The sequence below is a fragment of the Cetorhinus maximus genome, chromosome 19 (assembly GCF_964194155.1).
Source record: "Cetorhinus maximus chromosome 19, sCetMax3.hap1.1, whole genome shotgun sequence".
NCBI classification, from domain to species: Eukaryota; Metazoa; Chordata; class Chondrichthyes; order Lamniformes; family Cetorhinidae; genus Cetorhinus; species Cetorhinus maximus.
In genome coordinates, this window is record NC_135897.1 from 60,063,754 (window position 1) to 60,084,156 (window position 20,403).

The 20,403-nt window shown below is 40.2% G+C and overlaps 1 protein-coding gene across 5 annotated transcripts in view; it reads right to left on the minus strand.

Moving 5' to 3' along the window:
* LOC144693831 (arf-GAP with coiled-coil, ANK repeat and PH domain-containing protein 2-like) overlaps positions 1-20,403 on the minus strand; it is a 197,425-nt gene that overhangs the window by 96,320 nt on the left and 80,702 nt on the right. For all 5 annotated transcript variants that reach the window (XM_078563905.1, XM_078563904.1, XM_078563908.1 and 2 more), the window contains one exon: positions 13,672-13,855. In XM_078563905.1, the coding sequence (XP_078420031.1) occupies positions 13,672-13,855 (184 nt within the window). The remainder of the gene's footprint in view (positions 1-13,671; positions 13,856-20,403) is intronic.

The window sequence follows — 20,403 nt, forward strand, 5'->3', positions numbered from 1 at the left end:
GCCATTGTTGAGGCAATTCAAGTCAGAATGACTTATTATGCAGTGTGGTATGTTTGACCAGTTTGCCTGTTAATTCACATGTACCTTATATTAACCCTGAATGTTAGCGTATAAGATAAGATATTGTAAATTGTTTTATCCTTCTGACCTTGTATAGTAAAGTTTATTTTGTTTGTTCAAAAAGTGCAGAATCTTGTGGCTTTATTCTCTTAGTAAGTGTCTTGAATCTCAAACTGTCTACTTTAAACAAAAGTTATTGGTCCCTAACCATGTTGTACCAAAAGCTTGGGGTGTCTGGTCCAGGATCACAACATTATAAATATTCACTGTAAGCCCACCCACTCCCACAGCTACCTCGACTACACTTTTTCCTCATGCCTTGCTTCCTGTAAAGACGCAATTTTATGCTCCCAGTTTCTCCATCTCCCACATCTCTTGACGCAACTGCCCATAAAGCGCTTCTGATATGCCCTCCCTTTGTCTCAACTGAGGATTCTGCCACCACTCCCCCACCCCCTGTAGTTAACAGGGGCCTCAGCCATGTACATCCAATTTCTTCGACTTCTGTTCTCACCCCTTTTTCCCCTCCCTTTGAGAGCCATGATGGGGTTCCCCTTGTCCTCACCGTCCACCTCACTAGCGTCCATATTCAAAAGGTTACCCTCCGTTATTTTCACAACCTCCAGCATGCCACCACCAAACACTTCTTCCCCATCTCTTTCAACATTCTAAAGGAACCGTTCCCTCCCTAAAGCCCTGTCCACTCTTCAAGCCTCACCCAAAACACCCTCCTTTTCCCAAGGCACCTTTCCATTTAAGCGCAGCAGACACAACAATGCCCTTTTACCTCCTCTCCTCACTGTCCAAGACCCCAAATACTCTTTCCAGGGGAAAATGCAATTTACGTGTACTTTTTTCAATTTAGTATACTGCATTTGCTGTTCACAATGTAATCTGGTCTACATGAGTGTCACGAAGCTAGTAATTTATATAATATCCTGGAAAATATTTTTCTTTTAAAATAGAGGTTTAGTCTGCGGGTGTGTCTTAATTGGATTAAAGCCAGCTAGTCTGGGTGCTTTGATGGGTATTAGTTTTGATGTGCAAGGGAGATAGCGTGCATTTGCATTTTTTGAATAGAGCATTCAAGAAGTGGGTGAAAACTGATGCCTTTCTAGCAACTACCAACCAATATGTTTACATTACTAATAAAGTTGGTACTGTGAAAGGGGTTTTATTGTTAGAGGTTTAGTTCAGAGGTCGTTGATACTAATAGAATCAACATTCAATGGGGCTGCTAGGTATAACTTCAGTAGTTTTCGGGTGTGTAGAGCAGAGACAATGTGAGATCAAAAGGCAGCTGCAAGCCTCCAACTGGCACCACAGGAACCAAGTGAAAGGACATCATTTTGAATTCATACAGTGAAAATGCTTTGCCTGATGTTTAGTTAAGTCTATGGGTTGCTGTTGCCTTAATGGAGATTAGTTTGGGAATTTGTTAATAGTTATGATCGCAGTAATTTGTAGCCATGTGCATATCTATTTTAACCTGTGTAACTTAATAAAATGTTTCCTTTAGTTTAATGTAAAGCCTCGAGAACTGGTGGTCTGATTCCTGAATTTAGAGTCACATCTCAAACATAACACTTAAAATTATAGGTTATGACAGTTGCTTAAAGTTTCCCTCTGGGATTTTTAAATAACCCCTTTACCAACTGCATCAGTCATAACACGAGGGAGACTAAACCTAGATCGGGTGACCGCTTTGCTGAACACCTCCGTTCAACCTTGAGCTTCGGGTCAACTGTCATTTTAATTCTCCACCTTGCTCTCATGCTGACTTCTGTCCTTGGACTCCTGCAGCATTCCTATGAAGCTGAATGCAAGTTCTAGGAACAACGTTCTATCTTTCGATTAGGCACTTTGCAGCCTTTCGGATTCAATATAGGGTTCAACAATTCCATTTATTCTTTCACAGGGCGATAGCATCAGTGGCTAGGCCAGCATTTATTGCCCATTCCTAATCCCCCTTGAGAAGGCAGTGCTGAGCTACCTTCTTGAACCGCTGCAGGCCATGTGGTGGTAGAGGTCACAGGTTTGGAAGCTGCTGTTAAAGGAGCCTTACTGAGTTGCTGCAATGCAAATTGTAGATGGTACACACTGCGGCCGTTGTGCTTCTGTAGTGGAGGGAGTGAACTTTGAAGGTGGTGTATGGGGTGCCAATCAAACAGGCTGCTTTGTCCTGGATGGTGTGAAGCTTCTTGTGTGTTGTTGAAGCTGCACTCATCCAGGCAAGGGGGAGTATTCCATCACATTCCTGACATGTGCCTTGTAGATGGTGGACAGACTTTAAGGAGTCAGGAGGTGAGCTACTCGCCACAGTGTGTGTGAATATATATTAAAATATATAAATAATTTATGTGTGTATATATATATACATATATATATAAAAATTATATATATAAATATATATATACACACACAAATAAAAATGGATGGTCCAGTTCAGTTTCTGTACAATGGTAACCCCAGCATGTTTAGAGGGGAGAATTCAGTGATGGTAATGCCACTGAATGTCAAGCCTATAATCTCTGTCCCCATCTTGTTTCCTTATTTCTTTGTAGCTAGCGGGTTTACTCCCCTTTTTGCTTTTGGAAAGCAGCTGTTCATCATTCTGCCATTCACATCTCCTCCAGGCACATCTTTTTATCTCTTTACTCTGCAAATTATCATTCCTTTTGGCCTTGCATCACAAACCCTTTTGTTGTTTAAAATAAGAGAGTTATACAGACTCGAAATATTAACTCTGTTTCTCCCTCCACAGATGCTGTCAGACTTGCTGAGTTTTTCCAGCATTTTCTGTTTTTATTTCAGATTTCCAGCATCCGCAGTATTTTGCTTTTATCTTTTATTGTTTAATCTCTCTTATTTTCCTCCCTATCACAGACCTTCCGTTGTTCTTTTTCTGCCCTTTCAGTTACTTAAAACCTATAACTTTGACCTTTCATTAGAACTGGGAAAAGGTAGCAATGGCCTGATATGTTAACTCTGTTTCGCTCTACACATGCACTGTCTGAACTGAGTATTCTCAACATTTGCTGTTTTTGTCTCATGTTTCTAGCATCTGCAGCATTTTGCTTTTGTATTATATGGACGTATCTAACTCATTTTTGAAATACACATTTAGGAAAGATACACAGCAAACTTTCTTTTCATTTATTTTTAGGAAACTTCATTAATACACTAATAACATTGGATTAGTGTTATTTAGGGCATTTCAAAAAGAGCAGAGATCAAGTACATGAAGAAAGTAATATAAAACAGTATTAGATAACCTGATATCACATGACCAAATTTTGCCATATAATATACTAGGTAATCAGTATTAAGTATAAATACCATTTACACTGGTAAATACCAGTGCAATATACACTGGACTAAAAGTTTTATTAGTGCAGCACTCGTGGTACAACGGTCAAGGCACATGCAAATCATGGGAACCTGCTTGGAACAGGACAACTAATTTTGTTCTGATATACTTAAATTCTTAAAATTATGTCAAGTTAGAAGCAGAAACAAAAACATGTTGTACAGCAATGCTTCTTTCTGAGAATTTAATTGATTGAGCATTTCCTTTGTTGTTTAAGACACTGAATGAAGATCTGACCTATATCGTCATATATTCCAGCTCATTTATTAAAGCTGAGAGGCAATCATCAGGAGAGAGGTCTCCTCTTGCCAAGTGTTGGTGAGGACATTGATCTGGAACAAATCTAGAATTAAAAGGAGCCAAAGACTACACTACAATTGGTAATAAAATCAACTGGATATTAGTCAGTAATTTAAATGAGTTAATTGCTTGGAACTGGTACCGGATGATACCTATTTCAAGTTTACTTATGCTCCATGTCTAGTTTGAACTCCTACTTTACAATCTGAGAACCTAAAAGGATGAGTCTCCAATTTAGTAAAACTTGGGAGTTTAAATTACTGGGATTATGGTCTTCTTGATTACTCAAATTAGCTTTACTGGTATTTTTATTTGGAGATAATGCTTGCACTTCCACACTCACTCCTTCCCTTGTCTCTTGTCAAGAAAACAAGAAATTGTAATATTTTTCATCTCCTAATATCGCTGTCATTTTTCTTATGTACTGGATATATCACAGCAGGTGAAGACGACAGAAGCAGATAGAAAGGCAACGGCTCGTAGCTTTGTAGCTGGGGAAAAAGTGTTAGTTTTGTTGCCAGTATCAGGAAAACCATCAAAAGCCAGATTTAGTGGGCCTTACCAAATTGATAAGAAATTAAGTGAATTGAATTATTTGGCAAGAACTCCAAATAGAAGAAAAACCCAAAAAGGTATGTCATATAAATGTGCTCAAAAAGTACTTCGATAGAGAGGATAGCCAAAAAGAAGTATTAGTCATTGAAGGTGGCAAGCCAGGTGGTGAGAGCAGTTAATAAAGCATATAGTATCCTGGGCTTTATTAATAGGGGCATAGAGTACAAGAGCAAGGAGGTTATGCTAAATTTATATAAGACACTCGTTGGACCTTAGCTGGAGTATTGTGTACAGTTCTGGGTGCCACATTATAGGAAGGATGTGAGAAAGTGGATTACAAGAATGATTCCAGGGATGAGAAACTTCAGTTACAAAGATAGATTGGAGAGGTTGGGACTGCTCTCCTTGCAGAGAAGGCAAAGAGGAGACTTGATAGAGATGTTCAAAATCATGAGGGGGCTGGACAGAGTAGATAGGGATAAGAGCTGTTCCCGTTCGTAAAAGGATCAAGAACAAGGAGACATGGATTTAAAGTGATTTGTAAAAGAAGTAAGTGTGATGAGAGAAAAAAACTTGTTCACACAAGTGGTTCGCGTCTGGAATGCACTGTCTGGAAGTGTGGTGGAGGTAGGTTCATTCAAGAGGGCATTAGATGATTATTTGAATAGAAACAATGTACAGGGGTGCAGGGAAAAGGCAGGGCAATGGCACTCGGTCATAATGCTCATTTGGAGAGCCAATGCAGACACGATGGGCCAAATGGCCTCCTTCTGTGCCGTTAAAATTCTGTGAATCAGGAAAAGGAAACAAGGGTGGATGATTCTGAAACTGATTTTCCTCGGATTCAATTTGGCTATGAGGAAGTGCTTAAGAATTTGAAAGAAACACTGAGTTACCTTCCAGATAAGAATCAAAGTGACTTGCGAGGTATTGCAGTCACATAGAACAATCTGTGGGGATAAATTAGGAAAAATAAAGGTAGCTGTACATAATGCAGAGGTGGGGAATTCTAACATCCTTATAGGTTGAATCCAGTAAAATTATCAGAAGTGCAAAAATAAATTGTATTTATGCTGAAAAATGACATTATTGAGTTGAGTTGCAGCAATTGGGAGTTCACCTATGGTACCAAAGCCAGATGGAACATGCAGATTGTGTGTGGTTTATCAAAAGGTGAATGCAGTGACGAAAGTGGATTCATACCATACTTTCACATTTGGAAAATTGCATTGAGAAAGTGGGACAATCAAAGTTCATTACAAAGATTGTCTTGCTGAAAGGTATTGGTAAGTACCTCTATTGGAAAGGGCGAAAGAGGTTTCAGCTTTTGTAACACCAGGTGGGCTCTATTAGTTCAAAGTCATGCTGTTTGGTATGAAAGGTGCACCAGCAACCTTTCAGAGACTAACAAATAAGGTTATTGCTGGATTGAGTCACCGTGCTGTGTACTTTGATGATTTGGTAGTATTCAGTCAAACATGGGAGGAGCCTTACAGCATCTGGGAGAACTATTCGATCGTCTGCAGGAAGCTAATTTGGTGATGAACTTGGCTGAGTGAAGTTGTGAAAGCACAGGTCACATATTTAGGCCATACTATTGGACATGGTAAGATTGGCCCACAAGATGCAAAAATAAAGGTGATTAAGGAGTTCCCAGTGTCTTCAACAAAAAAGGAAGTTTTATGATTTCTGGGCATGATGGGTTTTTACAGGAACTTCATGCCAAATTTTAGCAGTGTGGTTGCTCCATTGACTGAACTCTTAAAAAAGAACAAGAAGTTTAACTGGACATCAGAGTGCCAAAATGCATTCAAAACTCTGAAAACTGTGTTGACAACAGGGTCTGTTTTAGCGACACCGAATTATGCCAAGCAGTTTAAATTGGCTGTTGATGCATGTGATGTGGGTATTGTTGCAGGAAGGCGACACAGGTATTGAAAAGCCTGTGTGATATTTTTCAAAGAAGTTAAATATCTATTAATAGAAATACTCCACTGTTGAGAAAGGAAACACTGAGTTTGCATTAAACTGGCATTGCAACATTTTGAATTTATGTTACCAATAATTCATTGGAAACAGTTGTATAAACTGACCATAACCCGTTAAGATTTTTGGAAAAGTTTTGAAACTGGAAGGCTCGACTGTTTAGATGGAGTCTGTTGTTACAACCATTTAACTTGCAAATTATGCATGTCGCTGGATGAGAAAACCTAATTGCGGGTGCATTATCAAGGGTTTAAGGCATAAAGAAGATTGGACATGTGAAACCTGGGAAAAAGGACTGAAATGGACTCTATTTTTACTGAAACCTTGCGTGTATGATGTTAATGCCTGCATATTATAATGTAATAGTGTATAGAGATAAGTTGTAATTCATAGGAAAAGGTTGAGAAAATGAACTTGCCATTGTGAATTGTGACGGTTCATTTTCTAAAAAAAAAGTGGGGGGGGGGGTGTTGTGTCAATAAAACAAGAAATTATAATATTTTTCATCTGCTAAAATTACTGTCGTTTTTCTTATGTACTGGAAGACAGGCAGTTGGGGTAATTGGAGTAAGAGCCAGAGGCACTGCACAAATCTAAAACCAACAGTGAGAAGTGGTTTTGATACGTTAATAAACTAATAGGAGCTTCAGAGTTTTACATAAAGCAATAACAGGAGTGTTTTTGAATTGAGTTGTTTTAGTTCAGAGGGGGATATATGCAAGTTGTAAAAGGTGTAAGTAAGGAAAAGATAGGGTAAGTTGTTTTTACAAGTCTAAGAGCTAGGGTAACGAAATGAGTTTAATCAATTCTGGGAAGAAATCATTTCTGAAGAGACTGGTTGAGGCAATAGAGAGATCAAAGGGAAGGATTGCATTTAAGGAAATACTGATGCCCAGGTGGGGGTAGCCGGTCAGATCTGCCAGAAGACAGGAGGGTAGCTGGTCAGATCTCCCAGAAGACAGCAGGATAGCTGGTCAGAACTCCCAAGAGACAGTGTGAACAAGGCCAGGCTGGGAGAATCAGTTGCTGTCAGCCTCAGAGGACACCCCAAGGCAAAAGGCACTGTGGTAAAAATTACTGGAATTCTATAGATTTTAGAATCTATAAGGAGAGCTGCTGAAAAGAAAAGAGGAAAGTTAGCTCTGAGGGTAGTTAAGATCACACCTTGTGGAACTGTTTTAAAGTATTGTTTACTGTGTAAAGCCATTTTTGTGTCTGTATAATAGTGTTTTTTTTTTGCTTTATTCTTTTAATAAACATTTACTCTACTATAAAATCATCACAAATAGTCGAGGTCATCATTTCCTGATTTCAAAACCTCTCCTCATATTATACAAATTGCACAAACCGTTCTGGCAGCTGTTTCAAGTTTTTCTCTGATTTGAGCAGCTCGGCATTCACCATCAGCCATACCATAACATTCTCAAAACTATGATAAGGTTCCCCTTGACTTCACCCTCCATTCCCATTAGCCTCCATATTCAATGGACCATCCTCCGCCATTTCCACCACCTCCAATGTGATGCCACCACCAAACGCATCTACCCTCAATCACCCCGACACCACCTTCCCTTCCTTACGTTGCTATCCAGTGTCATAATTTATCTTTCTAGGGCAAAAAATTCATAAGGCCACAACTAAGAAGCACAACTATACTGTTGTTTAATTCCTGTGATTAAGGGAGCAGAACTGTTGACTGGTGGTTTCCTCGATTTATTTTTGTTGGCGATTCTATTGTAAAATACCACAGCTTTATGTGTTTGTATTATGTATGTACAAAAGAAATTAGAAACAGAATATTTGTTGACTGAAAGGATTTGAAGTGGGAATAATTGCCACTTTTCATAAGGAGGGTGAATATAAAAATCAGAGACACAATACAAGATCTTGCATGGAAACAACAACTTTTATTCCGTGTTAATTAACTGCTTTTATGCTCAAATGCCAAAACATAAACCTTCAACATTAATTCAAGGATGATTTTGTGCCTTTGAAGCATCTCAGGACAAATTTAACAGTCAAGGCAAACTTGCATGAAAGTTTAAGTGGGTTCTGTAGTGCAAAGGGTTAATGTTAAATATGTAAGTAGACAGTATATCATCAGTGATGTAAGATCAGGTGACAACAGAATGCACTGAGGGATGGTTCTGTATGTAGCCTTGTGTTAAGCTTTGTCCTGTATACAGATAGAAGAATGGTAAATAAAAGGTAAAGTTTATCAATAGCCTTGCTTCCAGCATTCTCTATTGATCCTGACCAAGGACAACATAAGCTAAAGCCCACAACATTGATAACAGATGATGACAGCAATAAAGACAAAAGCACTGAGTAAAAATCCCAAGACTGACGACAGAAGGAAAAAAGCCCAGCAACTGAAAAAGCAACAAGCAAAATGACTGCGAGAAAAAGACAGCACGGGAAAAACGCCAAAAGAACTTCAAGAAAGGCTAGAGTGAAAAAAATCAATGGAGAAAATCTTACCCTTAGCAGAGTGCTTTGAATACGCGGAAGGCCCGGGTCAAGCTGAGAAGTGGCAGAACTGGCATCATGGGTTTACCAGGTACAGAACTGCTTCAGAACTAGCAGAAAAGCCCAGCAAGGAATAGGTCAGTATACTTCTCTACACCATAAGCAGGAGTGCAGATGACAGATTGGTCAGAAATTAAGAAATGGTGAAGATATAAGGATGTTACAAAAGCTTTTGGTAAATGTTTCAGCCTTAGAAGGAACACAATAATAGAAAGGGCAAAGTTCAATAAATGCACCTAAAGACTAGGAGAGAATGTAGATTCCTTCATTGACGATTTAGGTCGACTAGCTGAGAATTGTGAATACAGAACCTCGAAAGACGAATTAATTCAGGATCACACAGTTTTAGGAGTCTTAGAGGAGACTATCAAATTTTCTACAGTCGAGGGAAGATTTAACATTCCCAAAAGGCTGTGCAGTTAACAAGGCAGGCAGAAGGGAGAAAGTAAAATCGTGTTTTTATTCGAGGTGACTTGGAGATTTCGTGGAGAGAAACAACTGGTAGTGCACAGAGGTAGCAGCGCACCGTGTCAAAAATAAGGAGAGTGGTAGACACCATCACTGTGTTATTCAGCGTTCTTGCTATGGCAGGAAAACGCTACATCGGCATAAAGAATGTCCCAAAAATGCGAAGTGCCATTCCTATAAGAGAGGAGGAGTTTTTAAAGCGGTATGCCGCAGCAAAAAGTTCCCAACTCAGAAATTTAAAGGGAAAACAATTAAAGCATGCAGCATTCAAGGAACTGAAGGTGCAAAGGACCTGTTATTCTTGGGAGAAATTATAAGATCTAATAGGAACTATTGGAGCACAGACATTATAATCAATGGACATAATAGAAACTTCAAATTAGGCACTGGAGCAGGAGTTTCAGTTCTTTCAGACACAGAACAATGGCTAAAGAAGGCTTCCTACGCCATTGACCATACCACTCCACCTTCCAGGAGGCATTCAACTTGAGGTCAAGGGACAATTGACTGCTACACTTCAGTAACAAGGAAGAGAAATCACTAAAACTTTGTACATGTTCCAAAACCAAGAGTGGTTCACTATTAAGCAGAAAGACTTGCACAGATCAGCAACTCATCTATAAAGTAGAAGAATTGGGCAGCCAATACCAACCGAAAGAATTCAGCACAGAATTTCCAAACTTATTTACAACAAGTACATCCAAGCAAAACAACAAATTACAGCGGATGCATTACCACATATTCCTGTTGAAAAGCCTGAACAAGAGAGCATAAATTTTGTCAAATGTGGAGTCCTGTACTTCAATGACCACAAAATTTCCGCCAGCAGCAACACAGAGGCTAAAAGAAAATTGAAAGGCACAAAAAGCAGAAGAAGAAATGTGCTCCAATTTGGGAGTACTACATTAAATGATAGCCAGAATACATTCCAAATCATCTCATCCTGAAGCAATACTCCAAGCAATGAAGGCACTTCAGTGTCGTGGATGATTTGCTGATTTATGATGAAAGATTGATCATGCTAGAGTCCTCAGACTCGAGATCCTTCAGGGAATGCACCAGGGGGTAACAAAGTGTCATGTCAGAGTGCAAAATTCTGTTTGGTGGACAGAGGTCTCAAAATCTTTAGAAGAAATGACCTGTGCGATCCATCGCTGGGAGCAAAAAGAACCACTGACGGTATCCTCATTTCCGTCCAGACCTTGAGAATGACTCAGAATGGTTCTTTATGCGCTCAAAGGGAAGACGTTTCTCATAGCTGTTGACTATTAATCCAGATGGATTGACGCCAAATGTCTGCATTGTCCCATTTCAGAAGCTGTCATTACATTACTAAAAACCTTTGCGAAGCACAGCATTCCAGACCTAGTCATTTCAGGCAAAGGTCCATAGTTTGTGAATGAATGTTTTAAGCAGTTTACAGAAGCCTACGGGTTTATCCACATGACTAACTCACCCAGATACCGACGAGCTAATGGAGGCGCCATAAAGGGGGTAAAGATTGTAAAGGCTTTGTTGAAGAAAAATTATCAATTTGGTACTGTTGAGCTACCATTCCACACCACTCCAGAATGGTCTGGCTCCAAACGAATTTCTAATGGGAAGATGGCTGCAGACTCAGCTTCCCGTTCTTCCGCACACACTTACGCTATGCCTCAAGGCAGCAGATGTAGAGAGAATAAGGGAAGAGGTGGATGAGTATCGTGCAAATCAAATCAGAAACATTAATCAACGCCATAGCGTACATGACTTACTAGAATTCCAGGCAGGGGAGTCAGTATGGATTTGTTGACCAAAATCACAAAGGCCAGGTCTTTGGCAAAAACACTACATCCGTGATCTTACCTTGTGGAGATTGAAAATGGAATTGAGAAGGAACAGAAGCGCACTCATACGTACAAGACAACCTTTAATAGAATGGACCCAGATGATCAGTAAGATGACGGCAATCTGGTATTCTCTGATGATTCACATACTACTGTACAGAGTTTGCGCAAGAACACAGAACTTGAATCCTATACATCCTCCGAAAGAGCCGAGATCAACATCTGGGGCAAAAACAAAAATACCTAGAAAAACTCAGCAGATCTGACAGCATCTGCGGAGAGGAATACAGTTGACGTTTCGAGTCTATATGACTCCATCAGAATGAAGGAAATAGAGAAATGCTGGTAGAGGGGGCTGGGACAGGTAGAGCTGGATAGGGGGCCTGTGATAGGTGGAGGCAAAGAAAAGATTGCCGAAGATGTCATAGACAAAAGGACAAAGGGATGTTGACAATGGTTTGCCTCCACCTATCACTGGCCCCTTATCCAGCTCTACTTGTCCCACCCTGCTCTACCAGCTTATATTTCACCTCATTTCTCTATTTCTTTAGTTCTGATGAAGAGTCATACGGACTCGAAACATCAACTGTATTCCTCTCCGCAGATGCTGTCAGACCTGCTGAGTTTTTCCAGATATTTTTGTTTTTGCTTCAGATTTACAACATCCGCAGTATTTTGCTTTTATCAACATCGGGGGGATTGGTCAGGCCACCACAACGGTTATCTCTGTAAACCAGGGATGAAGGCAGAGACGTTTGGGGGGGGGGGAGAGAGAGAGAGAGAGAGAGAGAGAGAGAGAGAGAGAGAGAGAGAGAGAGAGAGAGATGTAGGATAATGTAAATATTGTATTGAACATAGTTAGAGACTTGTGGGGGAGATGTAGTGTAAAGGGTTAATGTTAAATATGTAAATAATCTACATCATCAGTGATATAAGATCACATGACAACAGAGCTTACTGACAGATGGTTGTGTGTGAAGCTAAGCCTTGTCCTGTATATAGTTAAAAGTCCAAATAGGTCAATTCAATTTCAGATTAGAAAACTCTTTTGGGGGTTTATAGTTTGTGGATTCTAGCAATCTACCTAATATTTTAACTCACCGTTTGAAGAAATTGATAGAAATACCAGAATGCACAAAACAAAGCAGCATTTTTTTGGTGGATGAAGGACCCTCCCCTCTCTATTTTCCATATTGCGCACACAGAAATGCGTAGGTAGACAGCAGACCATATTCAGTTGGGATGTTAATGATCAATTTGCATTTCAATATTTGCAACACAACTGATTTTTAATTCAAACAAAATATGCTGCGAATGGTATATAAATTCAGCGTTAGCTCCTTGCTCTTGTACTCTATGCCCCTATAAATAAAGCCCAGGATACTATATGCTTTATTAGCTGCTCTCTCCATCTGTCCTGACACCTTCAATGATCTATGCACATATACACCTAGGTCTTTCAACTCCTGCACCTCCTCCAAAATTTCACTCTTATTTAATATTATCTATCCACGTTCTTCCTACCAAAATGCATCACCTCACACTTCTCCACATTGAACTTCATCTGCCACCTACCTGTCCATTCTACCAACTTGTCTGTCCTTTTGAAGTTCTACACCGTCTTCCTTGCAGTTTACAACACTCCCAAGCTTCGTATCATCCGCAAACTTTGAAATCGTCCCCTGCACACTAAGATCTAGATCATTTATATCCAGAAAAGCAAGGATCCCAATACCAACCCCTGGGGAACTCCACTACAAACCTTCCTCCAGCCCGAAAAATATCCATTGACCATTACTCTCTGCTTCCTATTTTCCAGCCAATTTTGTATCCACATTGCTATTGTTCCTTTAATTCCATGAGCAATAACTTTTCTCACAAGTCAGTTGAGTGGCGCTGTATCAAATGCCTTTTGAAAGTCCATGTACACCACATCAAACGCATTACCCTCATCGACCTTTTCTGTTACCTCTTCAAAAAGCTCCAGCAAGTTAGATAAACACGATTTCCCCTTTAGAAATCCATGCTGGCTCTTCCTTATCAACCTGTTTTTTTTTCCATGTGACTACTAATTCTATCCTGAATAATTGTTTCTAGAATCCTGCCCACCAATGAAGTTAAACTGACTTGTCTGTAATTGCTGGGCTTATCCCTACAACCTTTTTTTGAACAAGGGTGTAATGTTTGTTTTTTTACACGAATGGTTCGGTCTAGAATGCACTGCCTGGAAGTGTGGTGGAGGCAGGTTCAATCGAGGCATTCAAGAGGGCATTAGATGATTATTTGAATAGAAACAATGTGCAGGGGTACGAGGAAAAGGCAGGGCAATGGCACTAGGTCATAATGCTCATTTGGAGAGCCGGTGCAGACACGATGGGCCGAATGACCTCCTTCTGTGCCATTAAAATTCTGTGATTCTGTGGTGTAATTTTTCTAAGTTTCAGTGCATTGTATATTTTTTGTTATCTTAGTAAGATTGCAATGAAGAAAAAAAATTAGTATCTCAGTTTTGAATAAATGTAAATAAATTAGATACTTCAATAAGTCAAAGCCTCAATATTAGGTAAGAAATTATACCTGCAGAACATAGTCCAGTGCTATATGGCGAAAGCATTTGCGTGTTGCTGTTAGGATGTTTGTAGCCTCTTCCATTTCATGCTGCTTATTTCTTTGAACTTGAGCATTTTTGACTAATGCATTTTCTTTCTCTTCACTGACTTTGTCAAACTGTTTTTTTGCATCTTTAAATTTTCTAAGATCGCTGAAAAAGATAAATAGAAAGAATATGCACACAATGTACCACAAACAGCAATGAGATAAATGATCACCTAATCATCTGTTGTTGTGGTGTTAAAATATTTTTCACTGCAACTGGAACACATACAATCCACCTACCTACTTAAACAAATATAGGGCCTTTCAGATGTAATTTCTTCACAAATTCTCGCTAGAATCAAAAGGGGCTTCAAATACATTAAGGAATTAAGTCCTGAATTAAAAATGCAATTTTCAATTACCACTTTAAAGATAGTAATTGATTTTTTTAAATCAACTTAATGCAAAATAAGCTAATAGACTGGGAGAGGAAAAACAAGAAATGTGAATATAAACTCAATGAAACAGTATGGAAGAAAATACCTTTTAAGAAAAAGAATACAAGCATAGGTAAATTAAATTTTAAAAAACCAAATGGGAAGAACATAGCTCCTGAGAGATAATGGTAAACTTGAACACGACATTGATCAGGATACTCTGAGCAATTTGGACAACCATCATGGAAAATACATTAAAACTATTGACAGTACACAATGTTCATTCACCTGGTGCATACCAAGAATTAGAAATTACATTATGCATATAAACTTGAGCTGCTGGGACTTATTTCCACTGGAGGAGAGAGGCCAGATGGAATTTCACACACCTCTTTAAAAATGATGAAGAGTTTCAAAAGGGTGAATACGGGAAATACTACAGTGGAACCTATACATTAGGGACAACTAAGGAACTTGCATTGTGTATCCTTTATTTGCAGGCGTCCTTATTTTCAAAATGGCCACTGATGTACAGTAAATCAGATAAGCCAATATTCCAGGATAGGTTACATCTCCTGCAAAGTTCATTCCTTTTTGCCCTCTGGGACCATTCTTTCTGTCTACTGCAACTGCTAACATCTGAAGTGTTGGGAGGTGGGTTAGCTGTTAGCAACTCATCAGTACTTGATGTAGAGCTGCCAACCCTGGTTGGAGACATTCTTGGAGGAATGGCTGCATGACATCTGACATGACTTCAGATCATTTAACTTCTACAAATGTCACTGGATTTGCCAGATAAAATTTTGATCCCCTGTAGTTGAGAATTGTTACTTGTAATTTTGAGACAGAAGTTCCAAGAACCAGCAGGCCACTTGTGCACAGACAAAGAAGGGAAAATACTTTCTACCTCACACTGCATATCCACCCCCTGCCCACCAAACTCCCATTCCCATCTCTCCCTCCACTCCCCCCTACTCCCTAGTCTCCATTTACAATCTTTCCCTCCAAGTCTCCATTTCTTATCTGTCCGCAAACCTCATTGCTTGTCTTTCCCCAATTTAAGCCCCTGGCGATTTCAGGCTACCTCTATAATTCCTCCCCCACATCTCCTGGCAGTTCCCAGCTTTTATGTAATCTTCAACCAGCATCCTCAGTGCAGAGAATCCCATCGATCCCCAAGAAATAGCTGTGAAAGTTGCCAATTACAGAGGTAGAGAAGTTTCTTTTCCAGAAAACTTACTGGGTAAAAAGATCTCCATTACTCAAAAAACAATTTTTCGTCTACTGCTTCGTACTTAATTGCATGCCATGTGTTTTAATTTGTAAATAGATTTAACGTATTGCAGGCCATCCATTGTTCACAATTTATGTTTTTTCATGATTTCAAGATGCAGCCAATAACTATAACAATGCAAGATATTTAGGACCATAAATAGTGTCCAATTTTTTGCAGATGTCCATTTGTACATTTTTCACTGCATTTCCTCTTGTTGAGGAGTCAGTGAAGGAGAATCATCAATTTAAAATCATTATCAAAAGCTTAGGAGGTGCTAGAGCAATGAATGCTTTGCTAGGAGTGGTTGAGGAAGAAATTACAATTTTTAATGGTACAGTAGACAAATATTTGAAGACAAAAATACATGGCTACAGTGAAAAAGCAGGGAAACTTGACTAGTAGTTTCAGATTACTCTAACAAAGAGTAAACACAGTCAATAAGCTGCATACACCACCATGTTGTAAACTTCAATGTTTCTGTCGATAAAATTCACTGAAAGCATTTGAAATCAACTATTTTAATTTCCTTCTTGTGAGTTGCGTCACTATTATGCCAATTGGAAAAGACACTAGTGGTCAAGAGAGATGCTTACAAAAGGGTTGCCTATGTCAGCATATTTACATGCTCAGTGGAGTAAATCCTGTGTAAACAGGCTGAAGTGCATGAAAATTAATACTGTTTCAAACATGTAACTATGATATAACAGATTTTAAGGACAACTGTTTTAAAGGTACCTTTCTGTTTTCAAATCTTTAATTGAGTTTAAAAGAATCAATCTAACAAAATGCAAGTCTGGACAAACAACATGGCACCTTCCAGGATTTATTCAAACCTCATCAGGCTCATATCTCTACAGCTGGCCAGTCGTTATTAAAAATGCAAAGACCCCTCCAAGGATGTCCATTAAATTCTAACAGGTGTGAAAAACCCTTTTACTTCTGAGGGAACAAGAGACAGGAAGGGGCTTCAAAGAACCTCAATAGGTGGGGGGGGGGAGGCAATGGGGGAGACAATGCCAGATAGTGGTTATGTCGCTGGACTAGTAATCCAGAGACCCAGGGTAATGCCCTAGGTTCGAATCCCAGCATGGCAGATGGTGGAATTTGAATCCAATAAAAATCTGGAATTAAAAGTCTAAGGATGACCATGAAACCATTGTCGATTGTTGTAAAAACCCATCTCACTCATGTCCTTCAGGGAAGGAAATCTGCTGTTCTTACTTGGTCTGGCCTATATGTGACTCCAGATCCACAGCAATGTGGTTGACTCTTGAATGCCCTCTGAACAAGGGCAATAAGGGTGGGCAATAAATGCTGGCCTAGCCAGCGACGCCCACATCCCTTGAATGAATAAACAAAAAACATAATTAAGTTCTTTGCCTGGTGGAACAATGCTTCATCGAAATTAACGTAGTAGCCATTTGGTTCTGTTGTCATAAAGACAGGTTGAGAACAGCCATTTTGGGTGCAGAACCCTCAGGATAACTCAAGCAACATTACGAGGGGGTTCTTGGCCAATGGAGGACAAGGAGGAAGGTATAAAGAAATTAACTGCTGTCCTCCCAAAATAATCCAGGCAATCTGCAAGTGCCAGAGCCACTGATTTAGTGAGGAATAGGAAACCTTCTCTATCTCCAAAAAAACCTGCTGAATCCACCAGAAAAAGCAAACCTCCTAATAATCAACTGCAGAAGACATCTGCTAAAACGAACCTCAGGTTTCAACTCCTTCACTTTGGAATGAAGGACCTCAAGCAACAGGCCAGCAACAATATGTCAGAGACTGATTTGAAATCTCAAAGTATTTTTTTAATCTTAATATGCTTTTAATCTTTGTATCTGTATTTTAGTTATTAAGTTTATTACTTTTATCCAAGTAAATTTCAGTTAGAAAGACAAGCTCAGACAGAAATGGAAGACAAGCCCAGAAGGAAAGGGCAGAATGTAATTTCCAGCTACAGAAGTTGGAATTGGAGCTTAAAGTGCAGAGAGATAAAGACCAAAAGCAGCTTGAAGCTGCTAGGGGAAATCTCACTCTGCCTAGTGATAGCCCTAATAGTAACCCCAAAACAGGCCTCAAGACTCTTAAATGCTCCGAATTTGTTCCCAAACTCGAAGAGGGAGATGAAGAATCCTTCTTTACTGCTTTCAAAAAAGTAGCAGATCAGCTACATTTACCCCAGAAGTGTAGACACTGGTGATCCAGGATCAGCTAACAGGAAAAGTCCAAGAGATCTGCTCCACATTGGCCCCTGAAGTGACTGCTGATTACAAATAGACTAAGGATGCAATCCTGAATGCTTATGAACTCATGCCGGAGGCATATTGTCAGCAATTCTGAAATTCCCATAAAATACTCACACCAACATACCTAGAATCTGAAAGAGTCAAACAGATTGGGTGCATGCTTTAAAGATAGTGTACTTACAATGGAATAAGATAATTGGCATTGTTAGAGAAGTTCAAAAATTGTCTCCCTTATGATATTAAAATGTACCCTGAGGAACGAAAGGTTACCCTCAGCAAGGGCAGCTGCCATGAAGGCCAAGGATTATGAATTGACTTACAGACCTCTGAATCACAGTAGGCATGGGTCAAATGGTTTCTATCAGCAGGGAAAAGATAAGAGGGACACAGAGGAAAAGGAAATAGATCCTCACGGCAAAGAGAATGGGGAAAATTAGGAAAACCCCTACATTTCTTCTTTTCAAGGCTGGGAAGAAGTTAGAGCTGTAGGACTGTACCCTGCCTGTTTTTATTGTGGCAAATACCATATAAAAAGGACCACAGCTGGCATGTGAAGAAAGCCACAGACAGTATTCCAACGCAGTTCATATCCATGATCACTAAAATCGTAACCCTATATGCAAATGCAAAGGAAGGCACAGCAAACTATCAGGATTGTGTGTGTAATGGGGAGATGGCCCCTTGTGGTTCCAAAGAACTAGGAAAGGAGATTAACATTCTCCAGGATACTGGATGTTTACAGACACTGCTAGCAGGGAGAATTGAAGGTTTCCCAAGCAGAAGCAGGACAAATTACAGAGTGACAGTCAAAGGACTAACTGGAGAAGGTGTTGAGGTACCAATGATGAAAATTTACTTAAAGAGTGAACTTGCTACTGGGCTAATGGCGATAGGTGTAATCTCAAGCTTGCCCATCAAGAGGCCAACCTTCTGCTAGGGAATGACTTTGCAGGCTGGAAGGTGTTACTCCTCAAAACTCAAAAAACTACCAGAAAAGCTCAGTGAACTAAACACTTTCAGCAACAGGAATCTGTGAAGTTACAGACAGCTGAACAGGTTTCAGAAGCCCTACATGGGGTAATACAACCCATGGAGGTTGAAGTGGCTAAGCAGGAGCCCACAGAATTAAGCAGGGACCACGTTAACCTACTAACAGGTCAAAAGACTGAGCAAGATGCCCCACTTGGTCAAGAACTGTAGAGAAGTCATTTTTTTTATTCGTTCCTGGGGATGTGGGTGTTGCTGGCTAGGTCAGCATTTACTGCCCATCCCTAATTGCCCTCAAGAAGATGGTGGTGAGCTGCTGCCTTGAAACGCTGCAGTCCATGTGATATAGGTACACCCACAGTGCTGTTTTGGAGGAAATTCCAGGATTTTGACCCAGCAACAATGAAAGAACAGCAATATAGTTCCAAGTCAGGATGGTGAGTGGCATGGAAGGGAACATACATGTGACAGTGTTCCCATGTGTCTGCTGTCCTTGTCCTTCTAGATGGCAGTGGATGTTGGCTTGGAAGGTACTGCCTAAGGAGCTTTAGTGAGATCCTGCAGTCTATCTTGTACTGTGCGTTGGTGGTGGAGGGTTTGAATGTTTGTGGATGGGACGCCAATCAAACAAGCTTGTCCTGGATAGTATCAAGCTTTGAGCGTTGTTGGAGCTGCACTCATCCAGGTAAGTGGAGGGTATTCCATCACACTCTTGACTTGTGCCTTGTAGATGGTGGACAGGTTTGGGGAGTGATGAGTTGAGTTACTCACCGCAGGGTTCCGTGCCTCTGACCTGCTCTTGTAGCCACAATATTTATTTGGCTAGTCCAGTTCAGTTTCTGGTCAATGGTAACCCCCCACAAGGATGTTGATAGTCAGGGGCTCAGCAATGGTAATGCCATTGAATGTCAAGGGGTGATGGTTAGATTCTCTCTTGTTGGAGATGGTCACTTACCACTTCTCAGCCCAAGCCTGGATATCATCCAGGTCTTGCTGCATTTGGACATGGACTGCTTCAGTATCTGAAGAGTTGCGAATGGTGCTGAACATTTTGCAATCATCAGTGAACATCCCCACTTCTGGCCCTATGTTGAAAGGAAGGTCATTCATGGAGCAGCTGAAGATGATTGGGCCTAGGACTTGCGTTAAAAGGGCTGAAGCCAAGCACAGTAAGAGGAGTCAGGAAGATATAATAATGCTATTGAAAACTATTTTAAAATAGTTCTAATTTGGGGGGGGGGGGGGGGGGGGGGGGAAAGAGAGGGGTGGTGTGGGGGTGTGTGTGTGTGTGTGTGTCTGTGGGTGTGTGTTAGTCTTAACTGGATTACAGCCAGCTAGTCTGGGTGCTTTGATGCATAGTAGTTTTGAAATGGTAATTAGATAAACGTAAGCGGGTAGAAGGTAAAAATTGTAAATTTACATTTGTTAAAATAAACCATTCAAGACTGTGGGTGAAATCTTACACCTAGCTAGAAGACGCCAAGCAATGTGTTTATTTTTTTCAGCTGACTAATAAAATTGGTGGGATAAAAGGATGTTATTATTAGAAGAGGTAAAGTTAAAAGCCAAGTGATACAATGGAAACAGAATTACCTGGAAAAACTCAGCAGGTCTGGCAGCATCAGCGGAGAAGAAAAGAGTCGACGTTTCGAGTCCTCACGACCCTTCAACAGAACTGAGTATAGTTAGGAGAGGGGTGAAATATAAGCTGGTTTAAGGTGGGGGGCGGGCGGGTGGGGGGAGAGAAGTTGAGGGTGGGGTGGCTGTA